The following is a 25,762-nucleotide window of genomic DNA, read 5'->3' on the forward strand; positions in this document are numbered from 1 at the left end:
TGTCCGAAAATCAGAGTTCAAATTATGCATAAGTATAAAAGTAACATTCAGAGCTCAATTTCACCCATTCTGGTTTATTCACTCCTGCAAATCATAAGCACAGATTCAAAAGCCCATTTAATTGATTTTTGTACTGTTGAATTTTGCACTTTTTTTTGTACTTGTTTGAAATTAACCTTTTAAAAATCTTCTGATGACTTTTTGTTTGCTGTTTAATGTTAATATCGGTTTCATATTCCATCCGTGTCCCAATATTAGGAAAAGGTACTGTAAAACTCAAAGGGGAAAAGTTAACATATAGCACAGAAGAAAGCCACACAACAGGCAAACAATTATAGTAGATGGGATTGCGTTGACTGGATGAACATTCATGCCTTTGATCAAGCTCACTGACAAATTTAATGCAGCAAAAATGTGGAAAAACAAAAACAAAAATCTGAATGTCATCAGTCTTGATGAATCACCTAAGAGCAATCTTTCAAGTTAACAGAGGACTGAATTTCCAAAAAGCACAGTGTTATACTAATTGTAAGAGAGAACTGCTTGAATACTCAAGCTGTTAAGATGAAGAAGGCTGCAATACTTTTAAGAAACTCACTCTGTATCTCTTTCCTGAGAGTTAGCACCTGTAGACACACCAACCTTGTACTTAGCAAAGTCCTTGTTTGCAGTCTGAAGCATGTCAAAGAGAACCTAACCCTTCAAAACAGTGGGCTTTTTTGGTAGTAGAGGCTCAATCAGCATTTTATTCCATAGTGTCTAGATAACTAAAGGGCATACTCCCCCTAGTGGCAACATTGTGATCAGAAGGATCATTAGCTAGTTAGCTAATTAGCTAGATCATTAGCTAGCCCCACCCCAAAAAAACAAAAAAAGTATTTGCCCTCTCATGTTAACATGTATGATAATTTAATTAAATGCTATAAATGACATTTTAACAGCTTTCCAGTATTTTTGCAGACGTAATCTTAGTTCATGTTAATTCTGTAGCCCTTCATGTGATAATTGCCTTTGTTAGTTTTTTTTTTTTTGTTTAACCAGCCCTTTAGATTAAATTCCCTTTTTACATTCTTGATCTACGATGATCATTCAGCAAACCAGGTTAATCTGTGAAAGCAGACTGCGTGTTTAAGCCCAAAAACTAAGTTAGCCAGGACATACCAGGTCTAATTCATGGCAGAAAGCTGCATTTGTGGGTACTATAGCCTATGCCGTGACCTACCTAATCAAATGAAACTGCTTACTAAATGAAGCCCAATAACCCTACCATGAACAACAAACAACTCAACTATTACTGACTATTCAACTTTCAGAAGGACAAAACCAACTACTGCCCTACTTATTAACTACACCTAATCTGTGGATTCTCCGCTTTCATATAACAAGTAAAAACAGCATAAATGGAACAGGTTTGATTCTCAGACTCAATACTGAATGAATGATATGTGGACTGTGTATGTATTTTTGAAACAGAAAAATAATTTGTGAACATCAGCTTGTTCATAGTGCGTTACTTTGTGGCTTGTACTTAATATCACGTCTAACTACAACATGCAAGATGGCACTGCAAGTTAAGTGGGGCATTACTCAGACCTCAATTCGATATTACAAAATGGAGATTAGCCAACTTTGGTGATAACAAATCTCCCATAGCTGCACAATCCATTAACCTGTCTCAATGTGAAGCCTTATAATTCCAGTTACGCAAAACACAAAATCTCAATATCATCTACAAGCTGTCACATACCTACCAATCTGCAAATGACCCAAATCAGAAAAAAAAGAAAAAGTCAGCAAAAGTGGAAAACATAAACGCATGCTACGTGAGCCATGGGACACTTTATGGGATACAGCTAAGAACACTTTATCTTGTCCTGTAAATAACAGCAACAGCCATAAATTCATTACAAACGTTTGTAAATCTCAGCCTCATCTTAAGACATCCGTGACATTTTCTCTTCAGAACACAGGCAATGGACAGTAAAGCACAGCCTCTCATGTTCAGTGTCTTTAAACTCACTGCACAAAGCACCCACCACCCTCTGCAGCATGACAGGAAAGCATCAATGCAGCATGGTGCACAAGCATTCCCAGGCCAACCCCACACAGACAGAGACAGACAGACAGACAAACAAACAAGTGGAGGAGGCATGGGCCCTTCAGTGGCCTTCTGGGTGTACTCTGGAACCGGATGCTTTTCTGGGCTTGTCTGTGATTGAGAATTCCAGCTGCTCAGATGAGTCAGCCCTCTTTGTTGAAGGGGAGGCACTGTTGTCTACAAACATGTTGGGGATGTCCTGACCAAAGTAGATCTTGCTGTTGGATGCTATGGACTGATATTTCATGAGCTCCAGATACTCTGGTGTCAGCTTTAGCTAAAAAAGAAAGAAAGCAAGGATATTCACTTCAATAAAAGCCAGTTTTGTAGTATGCCTGACTTACTTTGTCATAACTTAAAGTAAAATAGGGAGAATATGCAAGATGTTGTTTACATGTATTCATGACCACATGCTTAAATGGCCACCGAATCCTTTGTAGCACCTCAACATCTTTCATGCAATTATGAAAAATGGCATTTTACCCTGTTTGCTTCAGCAGACTTTGCTGCTGTGTAAAATTCAGCATCCGCTTTGGCTTTTTCTCTTGCCATGAAAGCAGCATCTGTTAATGACAATAAAGCACATGAATAACTGATTTGTTTGACTGAAAAAAGGGTATCGTATATTTGAAGCCATGTCAATTAAACCTTCTATTTCAGAAATCCTCTTCTCCGTTTCCTTTTCCATTATTTTCTGCTTAAACTGGATCTCAGCTACTTGAGCCACCTTCTGGGCCTCTGAGATGAAGACACAAGAGGAATAAACACAGTGCATAACCTTAATCTTAAAATGTAGAGAATGATGAACATATTTCCCCCACCAATGATCGCCTTCTTCCTCTCAGTCTCCGCCTCCTTCTCTACAACTTTCTGGGTCTGAGCTGTGATGAGCAGCCTGGTCTTTTCTGCTTCCCTGCAGTAGGCAAAGAGGCATTTGTTTTACACCACAGTTTTAAATATAGAGTCATATGAGTTTTACACAGCCTCAAAAGACACTGTAGTGCTATCATTTGAAGGCCTTCAGTACAATAGGTTTCATTTTCTTACACCATTCCTAATTGTACCTTGCTCTGCGAAAGGAAAAATTTATTTTTAAGAATTAAAATTATTTTTACATTATAAAATCTATGTAAATGTAGTTACACAGAGCAACAGCTAGTGTCCAATACAAATTCTAGAAAGACAAAAATACTTACATCATTTCAAAGTTCCTCCTGATTGCCTCAGGGATTTTAGGCTTGGTGACACGGACAGCCTGCAAATTCCACACATACAAACAATTCCAAATATCTATGCAGGCAAAAAAAAAAAAAAAAAAAAAAAAAGACATCCTGCTTCATGTTTTTCCATGATGTTCCGCTACCTTCAGTCTCATCTCATCTTCAGTATATGAAAACTCTGTCAGTCAAGACATTTTGACTCTTTGGTTCTGACTCCACTCCTGGCATATATGGCCAAACCAGAACAGAAGGATTTTTTAAATTCTTTTTGCAAGAACTAAAATGCTTTGACAGAAAAAAAATATATATACACAAAAAGCTTTATAATTTCTTGATTTGTCTGAAATGTTGAAAATACACAAAAACTGGTTACTGCTCAAATGCTCTCTTGGGGATCACTGTTCCCTCACTCAGGAATTATCAGTAATGTTTCTGTACAAACAAAAAAATGGAACTACAAAGCATAGTAGTAAAGTGTATGTTAGCTTGCTGATTAAATTTACTTTAACTTATTTGTTTTAGTTTATTTTGTCACAAACCATGTGCAATTCATTCATCTCACAAGAAAAGAGAAGCTTTGGACCCGAGTTAGCTAATAAGATAATTTCCATCTGCAATCCCAGGCCATGACTAATACTAAAACCATAATAAACAAGAAATTACACCATAATAAACACAACAAGAAATTACAAATATAAAATACAACAAAACACATGACATCAATTAAAATACATAACCAACTACAACCCCTGACAATCTGTGCCAATCAGCCCAATACTAGGCCCTCATTTAGACAATCATATATACAATATGCACAATCTGACTAAGAGCACAGATAACAGAGGATTATTACATTAATGCCAACATGATGCATTATAAAAAAAAATCTATTTTTTGTTTCATGGGAGAAAGGGAGAGAAAATGGTAGCTCTTACAGGAATACTAGACTGCGCCGTTTAGACAGACCTTGCAGACTCTCATTGCAAAGCTGAACAAAGCTCTTCAGCATTATGAATTATTATGAACAATCTTAAAAACCAGATGAACAATTGAATACATAATTTGGTGATCAGAATTCCTCATATCATATTCAGAGAGTATTTGACAGCAGTGGTAAAGTCACCTTACTTGACTGAGACCAATAGGATATACAATAAAAGAAATGAGATAAAAATGAGATTGAAATTGTAAAAATGCCCTAGATGCTTCCACTGAGTGAAATTCTAATATAGTGTTATCTAAAACTGGGCTTCATATTTATTGTATGGTCATCTTTATGTGTTTTTTAAAACCTAAGATTAGGATAGAGATCAATACCTAAATATATAAACTCCATCATTTTTTAAACACTTAAATCAATTAACCAAAGTTTCAGGATAATCCGTGTTTTTGTTTATTGATAAAATACACAGTGACTGTTCTGACATTCAGTGTTAAACTACAATCACTGGATTTTATCCATTTTTGTGCAACCATGGAAAGTTATTACTGAGCTAACTTTGAAAAAATATTTGATGATTTACAGTGTCAAAAGCCGTATGCAAATCAAGACTGCCCAACCAGACCTGTTTTAAAGTCACATTTCTTTTCATCATTACTTCCATATTGTGTCACCGAACCAAGATAGACTGTTTTACATTATGCTTATTATAAGTCCATTTGAATTTGAGTCTTATTTCATTCTCAAATTGTCTGTATTTAAAATATATGAAAAATGTTGTCTCTTTCAATCTGTCTTTACTTCTATATTGTGTCTATCCACTAACATAAAATTGTGATCTGGTATACCAGAGACTAAATTAAGTTATTATTATACGGTATGGTTTATTTGTTAAAATTAAGTCTAACAAGGTTTGACAAGATTTTGATAATTTTGTAGGACTACATACCATTTGAGTCAACTGAAATCTTTTGTCAAATTTAAATTAGCCTTGAATCAGACCCAAAGTAAATAACAGTAATAAATTCATCTTCATACTGGGTTTACCAGATGTTCTTCACTAATCCCCACCAACATTGACTTAGGAACACACAAATCTACTCTTCAGGACCCCCCCACCACCACCACCGCCACCAAAGAAAACCCACTCCACTCCACACCACAGCACTCTAAAAACAAAACTGGCAAAAACTCACCTGAATAGTGAGACCAGGGGCCATGGAATTCAGATCTTTCTGCAGAGCAGTCTTGAGATTCTCATCAATTATATCTGAGAAATAACCGATTACAGACCAAAAGCAAAAGCTCATTTAAAGTTCAGCAGAAATAAAAGTGCAATGAACTTAAGGTGCATAGTTTGCCCATGATACACCCAAAATTATTAAATATTGTTCCCTGTAAACATTTAGCCAGCAAGTACTCTTCAAGATAAACTGTTTGACATAACTGTGACTTACCAAACAACTCAATATAGACCTCTTGTAGAGTGTGAACACTGCAGAACTGGTTCAATTCATGGTGGATTTTGTTGAATATTAGGGTCTTGTCATAATCTGCAGTGTAGTTTCGCACAATATCCACCACTGAAAAGGCACATGTCAACATCAAGGTAAGGTTTTAAACTGACTGTACCCATTTAATTACATCTGTGCTACGTTTTCCTAACCTGCTAATGGCACCAGCATATTGACGACCTCAATTCTATCAAAATAGATCATGACACCACCACTGTAGACAAACATACAAACAGCAAAAATCACAATATTTTCCAGAACAGTCCCCTGTATTACTCAGTGCAAATATTCATTAATAGCTTAGCTGTTTAAAGACTTACCTTGTTCCACAAGGTACATTTTTTATTTCATCTGTTTGCAGTGTTGTCTGTAATAAAGGTAACATTAATTACAAAAAAATGGGAATAAACTAGTGAAACTCTAAGAGTAATACTACAAATTAATTAAATCTGTAATCTCTCTTGAAATAAACCATTTCAAAAATGCAATGAAGGAGGAGACCTTCACTCTATAGAAAGAGGCATTCAAATCACAGTTCAATGTTCAGGTCATTCTGATTTTCCACCCTCCCTTTATCTAGGTGTCAAGTGTAACCACTACTAACTACTAAGGATTACAAAATCCAGGACCAGATTTGAATTTGAGGTTCAGATATGAATAGCACTGCTATATATACTGTCAAATGCACTTTAATGAAATAAAGCATAGAGAGAATAATTTCAATATCTGTGAAGAAGAACCTCTTTTAATACTCAAACATCTAAGATAAATGGAAAAGCAATAACAGCAAATAACATTCACACTCATTCAAATAATATACATTTAACAGAATTAGGTCTTACTTGCACTGATCTGTAGTTGGTGATGAATGGCAGCATGATGTGATAGCCTGGCCCATTTGGAGTGGTCAACAAAGCTCCACCTCTGGAAAAATGATAATTTACAAATTACTTAATCTCTCAAATCAAATCAAACCAAACATACATAAAAATAAAGACAAGCATTTTAACACCAACCTGTAATAAACTGCTAAATGACCTTCTTCAATTTTGTGTATAGAGGAGTGAAGCATAAGGGCCATCACACTAGTGATGACAGCAACCACTGCCCCAACGTGTGCCATCGTCATCGCTCGCCCAGCACTCTCCTGCTGAAATACAAGTCAGCAAAATTAGCTACTCATTAAAGGCCTCAGAAACCCTATACCGTTTACATTTCTATATAAACCTATATAACCTGGAATTGTCATTTTGTAAAAAAAGACATCCCCGGGTTAATAATCTGCAGGTGTTTGAGGGGTATACACTTTTGAGATTAATGCAAAACTAGGCTTTCACAAAGACAGTTTGGAAGTCTCTTCAAACATGCAATACGTGCAGTCAGTTCAAAGTACAAAATAAACGCAATCTGTCATGTCTGCTCGATAAGGATAGAGACAGTTAAACACATTTATTTGACAACACTAATAATAATGCGCGATGTAATTTCAACTATCCCAATATGTAGATTCTATAAGGTAAACGGTGCAATGGTTGCTCCCATTGCCATTTTTGTCACGGAATTCCTTATAGCTAGCTAGTATGCTTGCTTGCTAAGGTCTTTGACAAATATGGTAAACCGAATTCTCGACACTTAGCCCTGCTAAGACTTAGCCGACTGGGGGACGTTAGTAATGTAAGATATCTAGAGTTGGCTAGCTAGAAAGGTTAGCTACACTGTCAACTTCCTCGTTTTGGAGAACCAGCCCGCTAGCTATGGTTATTTGATTTGCAAATTAACCGAGATTAACTAGCTAGCTATCTTACCATTGTCAAGCGCCATTGCTTGTCAGGTAACTAGGGTCGTGGATATAGCTACCAATATCAAATCTAAGAACAAACAATATAAAAAAGGCTTGGTCGTTAGATAGTGTAGCTTACTAGCTACTAAGCTAGGACAATAGCTAAGATAGCTAACCTGAACAAGGTGGACACGAACGACCCGTCTGGGCTCTTGGTGGCTAGCAGATAGCTAGTGTGCTAAGATAATAATGTAAACTGACCAACGAACTGAGTTATATAGCTAACATAGCAACCGACAGAGAAACGTAATGCATTTTACCTTGTCATGCGTTAGTCAGTGTATACTGAAGAGTATCATTTCAGTTTACGAAAAAAAGCTTTGGAGGCATGCCCAATCGATTTATTCCCGAATCGCGCCTGTCCCACTTTGTGCGTCAGCGGGTTTTGTGAAGCTGTCATCAAATAATATCATTCAAGCATAAACTGTTTTCGTTAGCCAGTCGTCAAATTAAAAGTACTTATACGTTCGATAGAGTATTGCTAAATCAATGTAAATTGTTATAAAATATGCACGAACATAAGCATATAGCTAAAATAACTTATATTCTACATAAAAAAAAGTTTATGGGCAGCGTGACCAATAGGAATCGAAAATCGAATCACGTGGTCTCTGAATCGTGTTTATGGTTGCCAAGGAAACACATACAAAGAGCTAAGATGCAAGTGCTCGAACTGGCTAACTTCATTTTAAATGGATATTTTGGGAGATTTGGAAGTAAGGTTAGTAGTTAGAAAAGTCGCCAGATTATTTTTGATGAGTTCTGCAGATGTTGGTAATAAATACAGCTAATAAATAATAAATACAGCTATTATTATTAGTTATTATTTCCAGGTTGTTATTGTTGGGTACTACATATAACAACTTGTATTAGCTCTTAGGGAGCAAGGTATCTAAGATAGGTTAGTAAAGTTTACTGTGTATGTATCGTTAGATAGCTAGTTAGCTAGTTAGTGTTAGTAGGCATTAGTTAAGTTACATGGATGTAATGGAATGTCAGTCGATTTCCCAGTGAAACAGTAATACTATTATGTTGCTTTTATAACTAATATGCAGTTCGTTACTGTTTAACCAACTTAGGCATCGTCTTGTTTGTTTGCTTTCTACAAGGTGGGTTCAGGGAATCCCCGGTAAAAATGTTGAATTCGTCGATAAGAAAACAGCCTGTTACACCTGCGGGAACTACGTAGTTTTCCTCAACATTGAAACGAAAATGAGAAGTTTGCTCCAGGGTCCTGGACGAGGCATTGGTGTTTTTACAGCAAATGGGTTTTGCAAGACTCTTGCATTATCTGAGCAGAAACGTCATCCTTCCATATTTGTGTACAGCTACCCTAAACTTACCCTGACATGTGCACTTAAAGGTGTGCCCTTTTATATTCATCTAGCAAGCTAAACAAACAAGCATCAGGCTGGGGTCTTCAAACTTACTAATGTGCAAATGTCTAAATGGTTTATATATATATATATATATATATATATATATATATATATATATATATATATATATATATATATATATATATATATATATAAAATAGTTGTACAGGATGCACATGACATGTCCACATGACAGTTGTCATCTTTAGCTGAATTTGATGGAATGTTGGACTGAGAAAGATTACATATAAGTTACGAAGTCAACTGATAAATTGGAATATAATCATATAAATCTTACACTGGCAGAATTACCAGTGTATTTGGGGGTTTTAATTATTATGGTCATAAAGAATGTTGATGATACACTGGCTTAATTTTGTTGTGGACCCCTTCCATTCACTTTTAGCACTTTGGAACTTTTAGCACAGTCTACACTTTTAGCACAGTCTACATTAATGATCTTCACAATCATACATTTGAATCTTTGTTCAAGAACTGTATTAAAGAAACACAAATGACATGTAATTCAGCTGGTATGAAAATCTTTACAATACCTTTTAAGACACTCCAAACATACATTTCTATTTAGCAGTAATTTGAATAATTAATCTAATTTGTTTTTTAATTCAACATTTTAGTTGAAAATTATTTTCTTTATTTTATAGGCACAGCTAAACTGGCCTACACAGCCATGGCACTAAGTGATTCTGGTCCGTATTTAACCTGCTGCTCATCTTTACCTGACTACACCATTGAAGTGTGGTAAGAAGAATAGTGTTTGAGTATTTCCAATCCACTTTCCTTTTTATATACAGTATTTTCAGATATACCTAGACATTCATACTCAGGCATACAAAGTTTTTTTTTTTTATTCCTGTGTAACTCCCATTTTATCATCTGTAGACCAATTTCTTGTATCAATTTCAAATGCTTCTAAAACTACATTGTACATTAATTAAAAAGAAGAATTTTTATTCCAGCAAGATAACCCATGTCTTGGTTTAAAGAAATACACACTTTTTGACTTTGTAAAAACGTTCATATGTTTGTAGGCATTTGGAGCAATTAATTTCGTTAATTGAGGGTTTATACTGCATAAAAGTTGCAACATGTAGCATTGCTCATTAAAAATTAAGATATGTTTTCACAGGAACTGGGAACAGGGAGCTCTAATTTGTAGCCATGCACAGGCCATAAATTATCCACAAGAGGATATATTGACACTGCTTTTCAATCCAGTGAACTGGCAGCAAATCTGTGCTGCAAGCACAAGGTGTGTCAAAGTGTGGACTATTGAGAGATGTAACAACATTTACATGATAAAACCCAGGTAGGTATGGTATCTAACCAGCAGATGTCACTATTTCATTTATAAGAAAATTGATAACAATGACTTTCCATATATTTATTTATTCTAAAAAAACAGCAAGTGCTTTATACATTTATCTTTTTATATTTGCTTGGCAGTGTTATTGATCTTCCCGCTACTGATGGATCTGTTGTTGAGCAAGAGGTTATTTCTTCTCACTTGCCTAATGGGAAGTTGACATACAATGGCCCCCAGATGCCCACTTCAGCTATTGCTGGCCTCATAGGCAACAAAGCAGATAACTTTGTGGTACTGCTTTTCACTCCTCCATAATAATGGTGATAGCCAACAGGTTGACATATGTACTTGAATACACTTAATCTGAATAAATAGATTTGTTTTTCTGTTAACTTTTCATAGTCAGGCACTGGATTCATACTTCAATATTTTGATAGATGATATAATTTTGTAATAAAATGTTAAAGGTGATTGTAAAATGGTTACTGTACCAATTTATTAGTGTTAAATCTGAAGGAGGGTTGTACACTTAAAATTCAGAGACAAAGTAACAAATTGAAGGAACGGTAGATTTGATGAAACTTGTTTTCTTTCATTGTACTAATTGTTTGTACTAATATTGTCTGTAAGCAGTACTGTTAAAACTCTTGTTTTAACACTTGAATTTCTTTTTTTTTTTTTTTTCCATTTTAACAGTCCAAGAATAGAGTGAAACCAAGACTGTGCCCAAGCGCTATCTGTTGGTCTGTTTTCTCAGACCTGTATGTAGGTAGTAAGGAAGGCTACCTGTTGCTGGTAAACCCTGAAACTTTGCATGTATCTGTCCTGTACAAGCCTCATATTGAGGGAAGCCAATCAGGTAAACAATAGGTTTCATTATTCTAAAAACTTATTTAAAAAAAAAACTTATTGCTTTTAAAGCTTATAGAAGCAGCTCAGAAAAGTGTGTTTTAATCATATTTTTTAGATGGAAACAAAAGTCTGACAATGCAAGAAAGCCGATTTGAGAGCTTGGCACTGCACAATAATGGAGTGTTGGCTACAGGAACTGTATGGTCTGAGTTACATATTGCATGTAACTGTACAGTCTGAGTTACATATTACCACAGTTTGATAGAGGCCCTAATACTGAAATAATCTTCTAGCAAGCCAGAACTGATTACATGCATGTCATTTTCAAGTTTAAATAATATATGACATTCCATTGACATACCACTTAAGAGGTGAACCTAACTTTATGATGTTCTTCATTTATAATGATAACTTGTCACAGGATGGTGTTTTACGAAGCATCCAGATTAAGGGGAATCACGTGGAGATAATGGAGACTTGTGCTTTAGAGGAACCAGTATCTGCTATCTGTTGTTCACCTGACTACGAAACACTACTGCTGTTCTCCATCACTGTAGGTGTTAAATCTTTTCAATAATGACATTTCATTCATTATTCATAAGTACATTCTTTTGCACACTAAGGGATAACAAATTGTAAGAACAGTAAACATTAATTGTTGTTGTTAATTAATAGTGATTAACATTAATGCACATGGTTATTGTTTGTTTCAAAAGAATTTCAGAAATATAAGCAGATTTTAAGGGTGCATCCTAAATGTAGCTTTTTTTTTAGGGATGTATTTACAGATACAACCCAGGACTCACAGATAAGGCTGTCAAAATTCTGGATGTGTTATGTGGAGACTTTGTGTCTGCTGCTCCTTTGTATACTGAAAAGGATGTTTGTGTGGTAAAAAAAATATCAATTTCTTTTAATTGCATGTATTATTATAATAATAATCATTATTATTATTATTATTATTATTATAACATTTACATTTACAGCATTTAGCAGACGCTCTTATCCAGAGCGACTTACAAAAGTGCTTTGTCATTTACTCATAGAATACATCCTAGCCAGTACAGTACGTTAGAGTCCAATATACCAATGAACTAGAATACTGTAGAAAGACAGGGATCAATGCTGATGCCTAGAAGTGCAAAATGCATAAGGTCTATCTCAGACAATGATAAGTGCAGTAAACAACAAGTACTAGAGTTGTTAGTCAACATCAGTGTAACAGTTGCCCCAAGGTTGGTGATTACTTTATGACTGTTCTAAGTGATAAAACATTGTTTATCTTTTTTAATGCACATTCTTTTCTTTTCTTTTTTTTTTTTGTTTGTTATCAATGACATTTTTTGCTTGATTCCTCAACACAACGTGTAATGTTTTGTGCACATGTGTATGGTATATATATCTGCAGTCAGTAAGAGAGTGTGGAGAGTTGCAGCTGTGGTCACTGAATACAGGATTTTGCATTGCATCCATCTCTCTGCAGAGAAACGTTAGTGCCTTTTCCTCTAGGTTGACCTACCTCCTAACACTATTTTTCAGTCATTCCTTTAAACAGAGAATATGGCTACTTACCACCATAATGAAAAAGTGACTTTTGATATCAAATCATTCTGGCCATTGGTTCAGTATTCTTTACATTCTTTTCATCTCCTTTGGGATGACCTGCAGGTAACCAGCTTGGCCTGTTGCCCAATAGCAAATTATGTTGCTGTGGGTACAGTCAGTGGACATGTTCTGTTTGTGGAGCTGACGAGGAAGCAGCAACCTCGACTAGTTCATGAAATCCATCTGTACCATGTGCCTGTAGATCATTTAGTGTGAGTCTAATTATTGGAGTTGGTTAATGTGAGCTTTGTTTTTTTACTGACTGCCTGAGTGTGCACAGAATAACTGATATTATTTTAGCATTATAATTATATAATGTCACCCCTTTTTTTTTCAACAGTTTTGATCAAGGTGGCAATTTTTTAATCACAGGAGCATCAGAGCCTCACATATTTGTGCTGGATGCAAGGCCATCTAAAGCATTTGACATTATTGGATACACAGGTAGAGTACACATAGCTATAACTGCAGCTATTTTATGAATTTAAAAAAAATTATAAAAAGATTCATTTTCTGTGACATGAATATTTTGTCGTTCTTTTTAGAGGGTATGGGTGCTACTCTGAGCTTGTCTACTCAGTACCAAAAAGAGAGCAAAGAAGTGAAAGTGCTGGTTCTCTGTGATTTTGAGAAGATGGAAGACAAGAAAGAAGAGAGACAGGGGAATCTGCTGTTGCTGATCTCACTGTCTATACAGCATATAATAGGTACACATCAAAGGACAGACATGTTCAGAAACATTCTTGCATATAGAATGACAAGAAGTGTTTTATAAAAGAAATGTAAAAGCATTAAAGTGCATCTTATATTAACATGTATATCTTTTTACTGACTGACATCCTTTTCATAGGTCCAATAAGTTGTGTGGACCTCTATGGCTGTCTGCGCAAAGATGTTCTTCAGCATTGGTTGTATGAGGTCCCACATTTCCTTTCTTCGTGTGTCCTGGGTACCACAAAGGTCTTTGGCTATTGCCACCAGAAGAAGGCTCTACAGAGATTCCAGCTCCCATATGTATGAAGTGTTCTATCCCATCTATGGTTTAGTGCATGTGATTATGCTTGAAATAACATAACATTTGACCTCTGATTTACAGAATGTGGATAAATCATCCAGCACTCAAGAAGCAATTCCACTGAGCCCAGAGAAAGAAGTAGAGGGCCATCTGCTCGGCCCTGCATCCGTGCATCTCTCATGTCATCAGACCTGGCTGGCCTCTGTTGGCAGAGATGGGCTGCTCCGTGTCCATGACATCTCCACTTTGGTAATAGCTGAGTTTAGACCGATTCGCAGCTTTACTTGTGTTCACATAAAGCTGTGAATCCCGGCTACACTGTGATGATGACTAGTTGTTTTGTACCAATCTATTTCCTGCAGGAGAGGTATGTACAAATTCAGTGCCACTCCTACTGGCTGGGTGGTGTTCGCTCTGTGACTTTTACCCCTGACAGTCAGACTCTCATCACCGCTGGCCTTCGAGATGGCTCTCTGGTCTGTAGCAGCCTCAGGTACATATGTTTTTAATTACGCAGAAGCTTAAAAATAAGCTATTTATAATGGTAATATAAAGCTATATATGTAACATACTGTGTATTTGTTTAATTGAAGCTCAGTATGGAAATGCTCATTTGAACAGGTTAAAGATGACTGGAGTTGGCAAAGGAAACACAGCTATGCAGTATGGCCATTCCATGGTTGCCTCCTTCGAGAACATAATGTCCTCTGAGAGTCCTATCCTCAGCAACATGGCTGACTGGGACCCACAGGCAAAATCCCCAATGGGATCCACTCTGTTGCACACAAGAGAGGTAGAGAAGATAAAGCTATCATGTGTTGTGTAATTCAACCAATGAACAACTGGCAACTTCTCAAAAAAATTGCCAGAATGTAGCTAGCTTACCGAGTCATAACAATTTTGCTGACAACTCTGCTGTTTGGAGAGAAATATCTAAGAGAAAGTTATGTAGCAATACCGTTGAGGGTTTGGTGCTGGCAAATTTGGATACTTGTGCAAGTCAGAACCAGTCAGATTCCAGTGTCATAGTAAAGTGGATACAGATTTCTGAATTGGATTCAGATTTCAAAGTAAAGTTCAGGAGCTGCTGGAATTGATTCTATAACTGCAATACATGAATACCTTCTTTTACTTCAGCTGTGAAGGTTTATTGCAGTGTAAAAGTTTGTAGGATTGTTTTAAACATTTTTTTTTAAATGTAGGTCAGTGAAGGGGTCCAGGTAAAAGCTGACATAGCTGACAAGGATGAGAGTCACTCAAGCCTGCACTCTGCAACTCCGTCTAGTTCCACCTGGCTGGACAATAAACTAGATGTGGTCAGTGTTTTCTAATAATGTCCCTTAACAGCATTTTTAAGATGTATTTCTTGTGGTAAAAGTGGTAAAATTATGCACTTAATTAATCTGTCATCAATGCAGTATCCCTTAGTAAAATGTTCCTAAAGAAACACTACAACATTCTGTATTCTCTACAGCATTCTGTATTGTAAGACAGGATTAAATTTACTGTAATAGGAAATAATTGTTTCTCCAGAGATGTGTTTCTCTGTTCACCACCCAAAGCATTTCTTCCTGGAACAAGGAAAACACATATGGAAAGTATATGATGAGACTTAAATTGTGGTTTTATGCCTTGTTCACAATTTGTAATGGTAGGAAGGTATTTTTATATTATGCTGTTTCAAGGTTTTGTAGACAAAAGCTACTACCGCATAAATGTGTAATGTTTTGTAAGTTTTACAATAATAGATCTTGTCTTATGTTTGTTTTGACACACTATGTCAACTTCCATACAGTTTTTGGGCCAATTATCAAATCTGCGACCAGCAATGTGAAACAGTGAAACTTAGCTGCTGGGGCCTGATTGTGACAAGACACACTCCTTCATGAACAACATAGAATTACTACATTTGGGATACTTATCATAAATCATGAGAATCTTCAACTGAAAATATTTGTGTCTCCATTCCTTCATGTAGTCTGAACAAGTTTGCTGTCTTCACAGGTATTCAAAGAAGAGAGCCAGCAGTTTACAGAGACCAGGAAGAGCCTTAAGAAGAGTGTAAAGGAACTTCGTGACACAGTAAGAAGCAGCATTAATCTGGTGTATATAAATTTTGTAGCTACAATAACAATAAAGACACCCACAAGGATATTTTATTTACAATGTTATTGCAAATTTGCAAGTGGATGAGTGAGTGAATAACATAAAACCATATGAATCCTGGAAGATCCAGGCAATGATGCAGGAGAACAAGAGTCTGCCAGACATAGAGAAGTTAGATCAGCAGGAGTTTAACCTGGATGTGGAGGAACAGATGAGACTCCAGACCGAAGGAGAGGCAGAAGTCACAAGGGTAATGAGTGTATTTACTTATAATGTGTAATATGTGTATTGTGTCTAATGTTATCTGTTTGAACAGGATGAACAAATTGGTGGTATAAGTCTCACACTGCTAACGATTAGTATCTCATAATAGGGGTAATGCTGTCAAATATATGTAAGCACCTTTATTTACTATGTTAAAATGGACATACTTGTATTTTTGCAATCTTTATGTATGAATTATGTAAGGTGCGAAATGAGATTGAGCTGGAGAACCTGGCCAAGTGTTATCTTCGTGACGTCTTCAAGAAAGAATGTTGGGACTCAATGAAAGTCAAAGGAAAATCCATTAAGGTAATTCAACAAAGAAGCAGAATATAACCATTTCTATCCCCTGAATCTTTGTTTTATTTTACCCAGGAATTCATAGCAGCATTATAAATACTTATTTTATGATTCTACTACTATATATCTAGCACATTTGAATGAATTCTGACCCACTGTCCATCTTCCTGTGTGTAATTTTATGGCTGGCCTCTCAGGCCTTCCATTCTGAGCATGAAGTGAAGAATTATCCTATGAAGGAACGGACAGCAAAGGAACTGGAAGACCTTCACAGGGTGGAGACCATCCGAAAGATTGAACAGGTCAACTCTGATGTATGTTTACTCATAAGAGATATATTTTCATCTTGATTTAGACAAAGGTCTAAAATAAGATTAAAAGACATTGTATACGTCTTTTTTTTTTTACTTGTTATACGCAAGCTCCAGCAAGAGATTTTGGAGAGGAAGAGTAAGGCTCTTGTTGAGAGGGAGGAGGAAGAGGAAGAAGGGCAAGCAGCAGAAAGCTCTACCTTAACAGGCAGTCTGAGTGCTCAGAGTGGATGGGCTAACCCTTACCTATACAGCCAGTTCAACCTGCATATCAGAGAGCAGAAGATCAACCAGATCATCCTGCTCCAGGTGACATGCTCATAATGACCAGTCTTTATAAATAGACAAAAGGTCACATAATTGGAAATTTCTTTTTAAGAGCAGAAAACCTATATACTGAGTAATTTTTTTGTCATTCAGATGTTTTTTTGTAATCCTAGGATGGTATCTACAAAGTGAAAACAGCATTCAACAGGGAGTTTGAGTCTGTGTACAAACAGAAGAAGCAGGAAATTAGCCGTGTGAGAGATAAGAACAAACGTATCACAGAGATCATGGCAGAGCTGGACCTACAGGAGAGCTTGTGGGAGCCCACCCTGACAGACAACGAGAGGCCAGAGAGTGTGCTCACTGTCAATGACTCAGAGGTAACAGCAGGATTCTTTTCACAGGTGCCCTTCAACTAGTCCTTCACTAGTCACATAACCACTGAAAAATGTGCAATAGATGTATCTACACGTTTAGTGAATTTTTATGTTTTTTACAGAAAGGGATCTAACATAATGTGCCTCTAAAAATGATAAATTGTGATGGTTTTGAACCTGTCCAATAAATCCCTATAACTGCTTTTATTTATTTATGGCATTAATTGATGCTTTTATCCAAAGTGACTTACAATTCTGACTGAATACAACTTGAGTGATTGAGGGTTAAAGGTCTGGCTCAGGGGCCTACCAATGGTAACTTGGCAGCTTTCCACCTAGGTTAGTCAACCTCTGCCCACATGTGAGCTCAAGCAGAGGGGTTTGGGATTCCTCATACTTCATCTTCACTGTACTAAAAGTGTAGTGTTGTGGTTTTAGGCACTTTGGAGTTTTGCAGGGTGTTATGTGATTCTAAATGATAAATTCGTGCCTAAATCCATTCTGCATACTTTATTTCGAATACCTTAATGCAGAATTGGAAACATTGGCTTTAGTAGTATATGCCTAGTTTTCAGAAAACTTGTTAGGACAAGTACAGTGAACTTTTCCATTTGACCTGGTATTAAAACAATAAGGTTAGTTTGGGAAATCATTCAGAACAGACCTTTTAAGGAAGTCATTGTTATTATTTTTAATCGTACTCTAGTCTTTAATCCAACTACAATCTCATACTTAATTAGTGCCTGGTAAGTACACGGGGTGATTGCGTATATCTATGTGTATCTCTAGATCAAGGTTAAGAAATACCTCATACCTGAGCAAAGGCAAAGAGAAGAGGAACAGAGAAAAGAAGAGGAACAGAGGCAACTTGCGGCAAAGGTATAGGGTTATTGGCAAGTGCATGGAAGTTGGATTTTTCCCATTTTCCACAAGTAATTTTCTGCCTCTTTCATACATGATGTCTTTTACTACTCTGAAATAAAACTGAATCCTTGTGGCTCAATTTTGAACATTTATTATGTCAAAATATCAGTTCATAGCTGTCAATAGTTAACATATGATTTACACATAGGACTGAAAGACACTGCATTGTGTTGATATTTGTATCATTCATATTTGAGATGATCTATTTCCCATGTAGGGTGACAATGTCAGAGAGAGAGCTCTGGATGATATGATGGGTGGGGTGCTTGAGCTAAAAAAAGAGGACATCCTGAGAATGGTAGAGTAGCCTCACTTTAAAAAATATTCAGAATGCTTTAATCTAAAATGATTTAGAGCTTATTTGACTTAAAGGAAGTGCCGCAGCCTGAGTTTATGGCCAAGCCAGAGCTACGGTGGACAGAGGAGGAGAGAAGAAGCTACAAAGAGTATGAGAAAAAAGCAAAAGAGCTCAGGGAGGAACAGGACAAATACAGAAAGGTGTGACTTCTTATTGACTGATAACCTCATAAGCAGTATTGGTCTGTGTTTTCCACAATGTAGCAAGCCTTTTAAAATATGTTACATGCAGTAGCAAGTATAAATAAGATGCATGACAAATTTAAGGTGTATTGAAAAACTGGGTAAAAAGCATATTGCTTTAAGGAAGCTTATGTATTAGATAGTGATAATGTTTCATTGCAAGCCACATGTTTAGAAGTGTTTCTATAAACTAGAATTGTTTCTATAAACTAGAAGTGTTTCTATAAAATGCAGCAGTATAACAGCCTTTAATGAAACACCAAAATACTTCTTACATCTTTTGAAAGTCTAAACCTCCAGTCTGATTTGAGTATACACAGGTCACTGTTTTTAAATCTTTAACCTTTTTGGCCCTAGGCCTTAGAGGCAGAGATGAAGAAACTGCAGATATCTATTAAAGATGCCACCCTGGCCTTTGATGAAACACTGAATAAGCTGTTTGAAAGGAAGGTGAAATCGGAGATGGCTATATACCAGGTGAGTTGATACAGTTTACTTCTGCTTGTCATCTTTTAAAATAAATATCATATAAGATTATAAGGCATAAATGTTTTATAAATTTAGTATGTTTGCATACAGTTCCAGGCATGTTCAAATAACACAAAATGGGTTTTGTGCTTGTACCTTAGGAGGAGCTAAAGATTTCTAATCTGGCCCATTCCTTACTAACTGAGGAAGAAGTGCTTAACAGAGAGAAAGAACTGAACCTCAAATTAGAGAATGCAAGAGCTGTTAAGGTACAATTTATTTGGATACAAATTCTTGGATTTCTTGTCTTCACTTGCTCCTATGAGTATAGTGTACCATGAATAAAAGTACAACGTGAGTGATGCACATTGCTTGCACACAAATTATCCTGTGAGGGATAACGAGACAGTTAAGTTGCACATGAACAAACTTGTATGGTACGTTAGTCAGTTTGGCCAAGAGTCTGCTTTCCACCATCCATAAAATGTTTTTGCATGAGTCACTTCTTTCTGTTGGCAGAATGAATTTGGGGAAGCTTTGAAAAAACACAGAGAGGATGTTGAGGCTTTTCAGGAGACATATGACAATGCTGTAGCCGAAGACAAAGTAAGATCATCGTCACTCCAATAAACATAATGCTATGCCTGGCCCGTGGTAATGTCAGATACTCTCTAAAGTCTTGTATTTGTTTGAAAGCTTCTTGACAAAGGATTTCGCAAAGAGTTCTCTGATGTTCCAGGACACGTTGACCAGCTCTACAAGCTTTACAAACGCAGGCCCAGGTATTCGGCTAGTCATTTTTTAAATAAGATATTTATTACCCATAATCTTTTTTATTTAAATCAGTTGTGACTAAAGAAACAGTAGCTCTCACTTCACAAGTTTTTTTATTGATTGAGGCCAGAGTGATAGTGATAGGTGTTGTTTTCTAGGGTCCAAAGGATAAGGACACAGACAGAGGGTTGTAGCCTATTTAAGGAGCACCCCTTGTCAGGCCAAGCTGTAGCAGAGGGACTCTCACTGATGATGAAGGCCATGGAGGAGTTGGACACGCCAGACAACAAGCCGGACGGTCTGGACATGGCTGTGTGGGAGAGATTCTGTCTGGCCAGGCGGGCTAAAGTGGAGACTGAGCACCAAGTGAGAAATAAACTTAAGAATCCCTAAATTATGCACATCTGCAAAGACCTCTTAATTTTAATAAAGCAGTTTGGTACCTCAAAATAACAGGCTCCCATAATGGTGCTCCCTCTTGTTTTCTATGAATATTATGTTCATACCATACATAAGAAATGAATGAGATTACCTAATTATAATCAATAGCTGAATGTAGTAATGAAGCATAACATTTGAAGTTGTATTCCTGCTAGGTCAAATTGAAGGCATTGACCCTAGCAGAAATGCAGGCTTTTCTGCAAAAGAGAACAGATGAAGATGAGAATGCACAAATGGAAATAAATAATTTGCTTGATGATCTTAATGGGTAAGAAATGAAGTATAAAATTTTTTTTATACAATTGTAAAAATACAGTTTTCACATTTTATACACAAAGTGTTCAGATTTGCATAAAATACAAAAAACAAATTGTATGGAATGATTGAGGAATTTGTAAAGATGTACTTTACAAATTCAAAAAATGCCTACATTTTTTTTACTACTTTATTTTGTACATCAGTCCAATTCAGCGCTGCTTCCATAGCTGTGTATATATATATTTTTTATCAGACTGCGAGAAGAGAAGATGAAGTTCTACTTGGATATTATGGTGCAGATTTTGATAAAGCAGGGCCAGGTTGAGGTGGAGACTGGAGAGTTCATCGCAGACTATTCAGACTCTCTGCTGCTCCATCGCAGTGTTGTAGAAGACCTGAACAGTACCATAAAGGTACTCAAAAAAAGTTCTTTTGTCTTCACTTTTGGTTAATGCTTATTGCTATGCCATCCCTAAAGTATAGACAGTACTCTTCAGTACAAATGTATATTATAATACAATTTTGTTTAGTGATTTGTAATAATGAAACGATGGAAAATGAGCAGCCCCAAATATCTAGGCACACTGCACCTCTCAGGCTTTAGGAGAGCAGAAAATTGCCAGCATGACAGAGTGCAAAGACTTCCGTAAAGGAATCATTCAGCAGGAATGGGAGCATAAAAGGATGCGGATGAAAATAGAGGATCTCATTAACAAAGCTAGAGACATTCAGATGCTGCGTGTTACTCAGGAACTTCAAGAGGTAACGTCCATCTTTACATAATATTATACTGTATTACATAAATATGCCGTTTGAATGCTCTTGATTGGAACGTTTGCCTGCGTAAGTAAAACTCTTAAGTGTGTATTACAAAGAAGCAGCTCAAACCTTTGCCTCAAGCATTGTTAAGAAAGTGCTGTCAACCTATTTATCTGCTGTTATGACTGTAGCTGACACTGAGCTTTGTGAATTATTAAACAGTTTTAAAGGTAGTGGTAGGGCTTGTAAGTGTTCAGTTCTATCCTCCTGTCCAGAATTTCAGTTATTGCTTTAGCGGGATTATAATCTAGATTTCTAATGACAATGAACATTTTTCCCCATCCAAGTACCTGAGAGAGACAAATGACAACACAATATCAAAGCAACTATCAACTCTAGAGAAGACCATAATGTTACAAGAAAAGGTAAGACAATTTCTTTCTTTCTAATTAGGATAATCAAAGTACATTTGTAGTTCTAAATACTGATAACTTTTAAAGGTTTGACCTTTCAATTTTTGGGCAGACTCACAAGAAAAATGTGGAAAACTGTATAAAGCTAATAAAGCAACTGAACAGACAGACTATACTGAAGGAAGAGAAGAATGCAGCTCTAGACCTGCAGCTCACCAGCATGCAAGTGACAGTTGCAGAAAGAAGGAGAATCTATCAGGCAACAGGTATGACTTCACATAAAAACTGCACAAATTTTGTTTTAAACTATAAATGTAACATTTTATATTAAAATAGAGCAGCACTTTAATAAAAAAAAAATGTGTAAGCCCCAAGGCTTTGTATAAAAATAAATAAATAAAAGCAACAAGTTTTAATACTACATTTAATAAATTTCAGAATTCTGTTTATATTCAATTGCTGGCATTACCAAATAGATATTCTAATCTCTCTTCAGCATTGGAAGAGAACCAAGAGAATGAAGCAGAGGCTCATTATCAAGACATCGTGCACAGGAAGAAGCTTGTGGACCTGGCCAAAGTGCAGGCTGAGGAAATGGCCATTCTGAGAGCAGAGGTGGAACACATGCGAATGAAGACATTCCCTGCTCTCTCTCAACTTAAATATAAATGATATAGGATATTAAAAGTGCCAGATTCCTTTATTCAAAATCACCTTTTTAACTGTAACCATCATATATAATGAGCAGTTATAGAAATGCACCAATGCAAAATAAGAACAGAGGAATGTGCAACAAACTTAAAACAAAAAGAATAAATCTATCCAAAGTTCAGTTATCTTTTATGTTTCACATGTAAATAACCCCTCAAAGTGCCTTTAAACAGTAATGTCTATAGGACTATGAAAATACCTATAGCGAAAATGAACAATAACAAGAACAACACATTGTAAATCAGCTGTCCGTAAAGTCCTCTTCTGTCCTACTAAAGTGCAGTATACTGTCTTCCAGCCCAAAGTGGTCAATGAGCTGAGAGAGACTGGCTTTCCGGGCATCTGTAGGTAATTCAGTTTGGAGTTCATACAGCACTGCTTGAACACATCGCCTCCACTTATCTATCAATCCTTGCAGCTGTGCCAGGTCATTCTAAAAGTGGATTAAGAACACAGATTACTAACAATATTAACTCAATTACTACTTAAAAGGAGCTAATGCTAAAAGATATTTACCTTACTTCTGTACATTTTGACCATCCTGAGCCGTCGTAGGGTCTCGGCTTTCTCCTTAACATATTTCTTTAATTGCTCTCGATGCTGAAGTACTTCATGTGAGGGATGAGGTGGTTCAGACCCAAATGTCTTTAAAAAGTCTTTATGATGTTTCATGGCCTCATTTCTGCTGACATCAACCTCACCCCCTTTGTCTGCTAGCCCAGCATTGTTCGTGTCTTTTTTCCAAGTCTCTGGTAACTCATCCTCATCCACTTTGAGTCGTTTAACCACATTAAGGGGGGAAGTAAAAGAGCGTCGTGATCGTTTTAATCTGTCCTTTAGTGTGGCACTCATCTGCTGAGAGCAAAATGAAAGACAAACACTGATAGGTGAACAAATTTTAACATTTTAACATCAACTCAATCATGAACGTGTTACTGTCGTGGCATTAACTCATGAAATGTATCTACGTGGAAAATTTGACTAATCTCTTTAGAAAGTACATGGTACATGAGTAAGATTACATGGAGAATGATTATGATCTCGTTACTATGTGATAATATGCATACATTCATATAATCTTAGAAAAGTAGCTATCATAGCTAGCTAGCTAGCTACCTACCTTGCCCACATTGGAGACACTTGGACCAGAGGTTTGATTTTCTAACTTTAGCCTCACTGGTGTTTTTTCCATAGTTCGATGGCTGGCTAGCAAGCTAAGCTAAGTGCCATATCAGTAAACTAACTAGGTAAGCTAGGATGAAAGCTTTTAATGTAGATGACGCTAGCTGGATAGTATACTAGCTATCAATCTAGGTACAGCTAAGGCTAAACTACAGGGAAGAAGAGACGTTAGATAGATCGCGACATAACTCGCCAAAGTTTGTTTACTATTTAAAATTATTTTGCTAGCAAATAATAAGTATTATTAAGAAACAATTATAATGATATTAACATCACTTCTAAAACTTTGAAATTGCGAAATGGTATTTTAGGTATGGTTAGATACAATCCCGTCTCTCCTGTTAGCTGACGAGGAAAACGTTATTTCCGTAAAGCAAACATGGCTCATGGGAAATGTAGGCTACGTCGAAGGTGCAGCTTGGTTGTATGTTTTTAAGGGATCTGTTGGAATTTCATTAGGTAAGAAGCTCGTATGCCATTTCATTTATTCGATATTTCGTTATCAGTCAATCAGTCAGACCAGTGATAATGTAAAGGATAAACCTTCAACGGCTGCACTTCAAGAATGGTCTACTACATAATATAATTCATATAGTGGGATGTATTAAAATGCTGAGTAAGTCAAGCTGATATCGATTTTGGGTTAGGATGGCCAGAGGAAAAGTGACTTTGAAAGAGGGTTTGTTATTGGGGCCTGGATGGCCAGTCCTAGAGTCACAAAGTCTGCTCAACTGGCTCTTGTTTCAATAGGAACAATGATCATTGTCAGACTGTCAGCAAAACCAGTTTAACAGTTAACAACTAGAAAATGTCCTCTGGTATGGCAGTGACCCCATAAGCCTTGGTCTTTGAAGTCGCCGAATCTAAAAACAAATGAACACCATGCAATATGCTGCACTGACATGTCCTACCCTCATCAAATCACCAACTGAGAGAATATCTTTTGGAAGGATGGTGTTTCATCCCTTCCATAGACTTTGGAAATCTATATGGAAGGACAGCAAAGCTGTTTTGGCAGTTGATGGAGGCCCCACGACTGTTTTTTCATTTGTCACACATCTATTTAAAAAAATAAATAAATAAATAAATATATAAATATATATATATATATATATATATATATATATATATATATATATATATATATATATATATATATATATATATATATATAAAGTTGCATTTATATAGCACCTTTATATAACACACACACACCTGATGAGAAGCAGCAGCCCATTTGCACACAGTGTACTCTAGATCAGAAAGCACAGCCTCCTGGGGGACTGCACTGGGGAAGAGGTTCATATCAGGACAGAGCACCAACCATCACTGGACATACATGCACACATTTTATATATAGGACAATTTAGAGTATCCAGTCAACATAACCTCCACCTTTTTGGACTGTGGGAAGAAACCAGAGACTCCAGAGGAAACCCACACAGCACATGGAAACACCACCCAGAGAGGGACTCAAACCCAAGACCCTACTAATGTATAGCAACAAGTGCTCTATGGCTGCTTACTCCAAGAACAGTACATATAGATTTATATAATCCACTACGGGCATCCAGTTAGATTCATATCAAGAATTATCTCATGATGATTAATGTTGGAGCACAGAATTTAAATCACTAATACACCACTACTTAAGAGACTGCAAGAAGGAGGGTTCTTAAGAACTTGATCTTAGTCTGTAATTTAAAAGATATTTGAATAAACTTGCATGAATTTTTAAATCATAGTTAAAACATTATATATTGGCCCAGTTTGGCTCAGTTTCAGCACTCCATGTTTTTTCATTAAGTATATCCAATAAGTAATTTGAGAAAATATTTTAATCTAAAGGTCATGTTTTAAATTACATGTACAGTTTA

General features: G+C 36.4%; 3 protein-coding genes across 5 annotated transcripts; 1 reads left to right on the plus strand and 2 right to left on the minus strand.

The window, feature by feature from the left end:
- Nucleotides 1–945: 945 nt before the first annotated feature.
- erlin1 (ER lipid raft associated 1) lies at nucleotides 946–8,094 on the minus strand. 2 transcript variants are annotated; one of them, XM_027017639.2, is made up of 12 exons: nucleotides 7,873–8,094; nucleotides 6,789–6,919; nucleotides 6,615–6,696; nucleotides 6,093–6,139; nucleotides 5,925–5,986; nucleotides 5,716–5,841; nucleotides 5,455–5,528; nucleotides 3,295–3,353; nucleotides 2,920–3,011; nucleotides 2,747–2,836; nucleotides 2,582–2,661; nucleotides 946–2,375 (listed from the first exon to the last, which is right to left on the minus strand). In XM_027017639.2, the coding sequence occupies exons 2-12, from the start codon at nucleotides 6,899–6,901 to the stop codon at nucleotides 2,160–2,162; spliced, it is 1,041 nt and encodes a 346-aa protein (XP_026873440.1). In that variant the 5' UTR covers nucleotides 6,902–6,919; nucleotides 7,873–8,094; the 3' UTR covers nucleotides 946–2,159. The 2 variants fall into 2 exon arrangements, with proteins under 2 accessions (XP_026873440.1, XP_026873439.1); XM_027017638.2 differs by having other exon boundaries at nucleotides 6,789–6,922; nucleotides 7,873–8,092.
- A 171-nt stretch (nucleotides 8,095–8,265) lies between these two features.
- cfap43 (cilia and flagella associated protein 43) lies at nucleotides 8,266–22,680 on the plus strand. The gene is made up of 38 exons (XM_027017577.2): nucleotides 8,266–8,333; nucleotides 8,722–8,975; nucleotides 9,657–9,753; nucleotides 10,142–10,321; nucleotides 10,459–10,609; nucleotides 11,015–11,177; nucleotides 11,286–11,368; nucleotides 11,592–11,723; nucleotides 11,945–12,061; nucleotides 12,579–12,659; nucleotides 12,839–12,987; nucleotides 13,116–13,219; nucleotides 13,321–13,482; nucleotides 13,626–13,789; nucleotides 13,872–14,039; nucleotides 14,153–14,283; nucleotides 14,412–14,583; nucleotides 14,993–15,106; nucleotides 15,795–15,872; nucleotides 16,021–16,146; nucleotides 16,365–16,469; nucleotides 16,658–16,774; nucleotides 16,883–17,080; nucleotides 17,212–17,418; nucleotides 18,205–18,294; nucleotides 18,557–18,637; nucleotides 18,712–18,837; nucleotides 19,237–19,356; nucleotides 19,509–19,616; nucleotides 19,867–19,953; nucleotides 20,044–20,129; nucleotides 20,280–20,487; nucleotides 20,718–20,830; nucleotides 21,074–21,233; nucleotides 21,418–21,582; nucleotides 21,927–22,004; nucleotides 22,105–22,258; nucleotides 22,489–22,680. Exons 1-38 carry the CDS (start codon nucleotides 8,305–8,307, stop codon nucleotides 22,662–22,664), a joined length of 5,034 nt encoding a protein of 1,677 aa, XP_026873378.2. The 5' UTR covers nucleotides 8,266–8,304; the 3' UTR covers nucleotides 22,665–22,680.
- On the minus strand, nucleotides 22,674–24,238 carry sfr1 (SWI5-dependent homologous recombination repair protein 1). 2 transcript variants are annotated; one of them, XM_027017576.2, is made up of 3 exons: nucleotides 23,824–24,238; nucleotides 23,220–23,555; nucleotides 22,674–23,136 (listed from the first exon to the last, which is right to left on the minus strand). In XM_027017576.2, exons 1-3 carry the CDS (start codon nucleotides 23,893–23,895, stop codon nucleotides 22,945–22,947), a joined length of 600 nt encoding a protein of 199 aa, XP_026873377.2. In that variant the 5' UTR covers nucleotides 23,896–24,238; the 3' UTR covers nucleotides 22,674–22,944. The 2 variants fall into 2 exon arrangements, with proteins under 2 accessions (XP_026873377.2, XP_026873376.2); XM_027017575.2 differs by having other exon boundaries at nucleotides 23,220–23,558.
- Nucleotides 24,239–25,762: the final 1,524 nt, after the last annotated feature.

This window comes from Electrophorus electricus, chromosome 11, assembly GCF_013358815.1.
Source record: "Electrophorus electricus isolate fEleEle1 chromosome 11, fEleEle1.pri, whole genome shotgun sequence".
NCBI lineage: Eukaryota > Metazoa > Chordata > Actinopteri > Gymnotiformes > Gymnotidae > Electrophorus > Electrophorus electricus.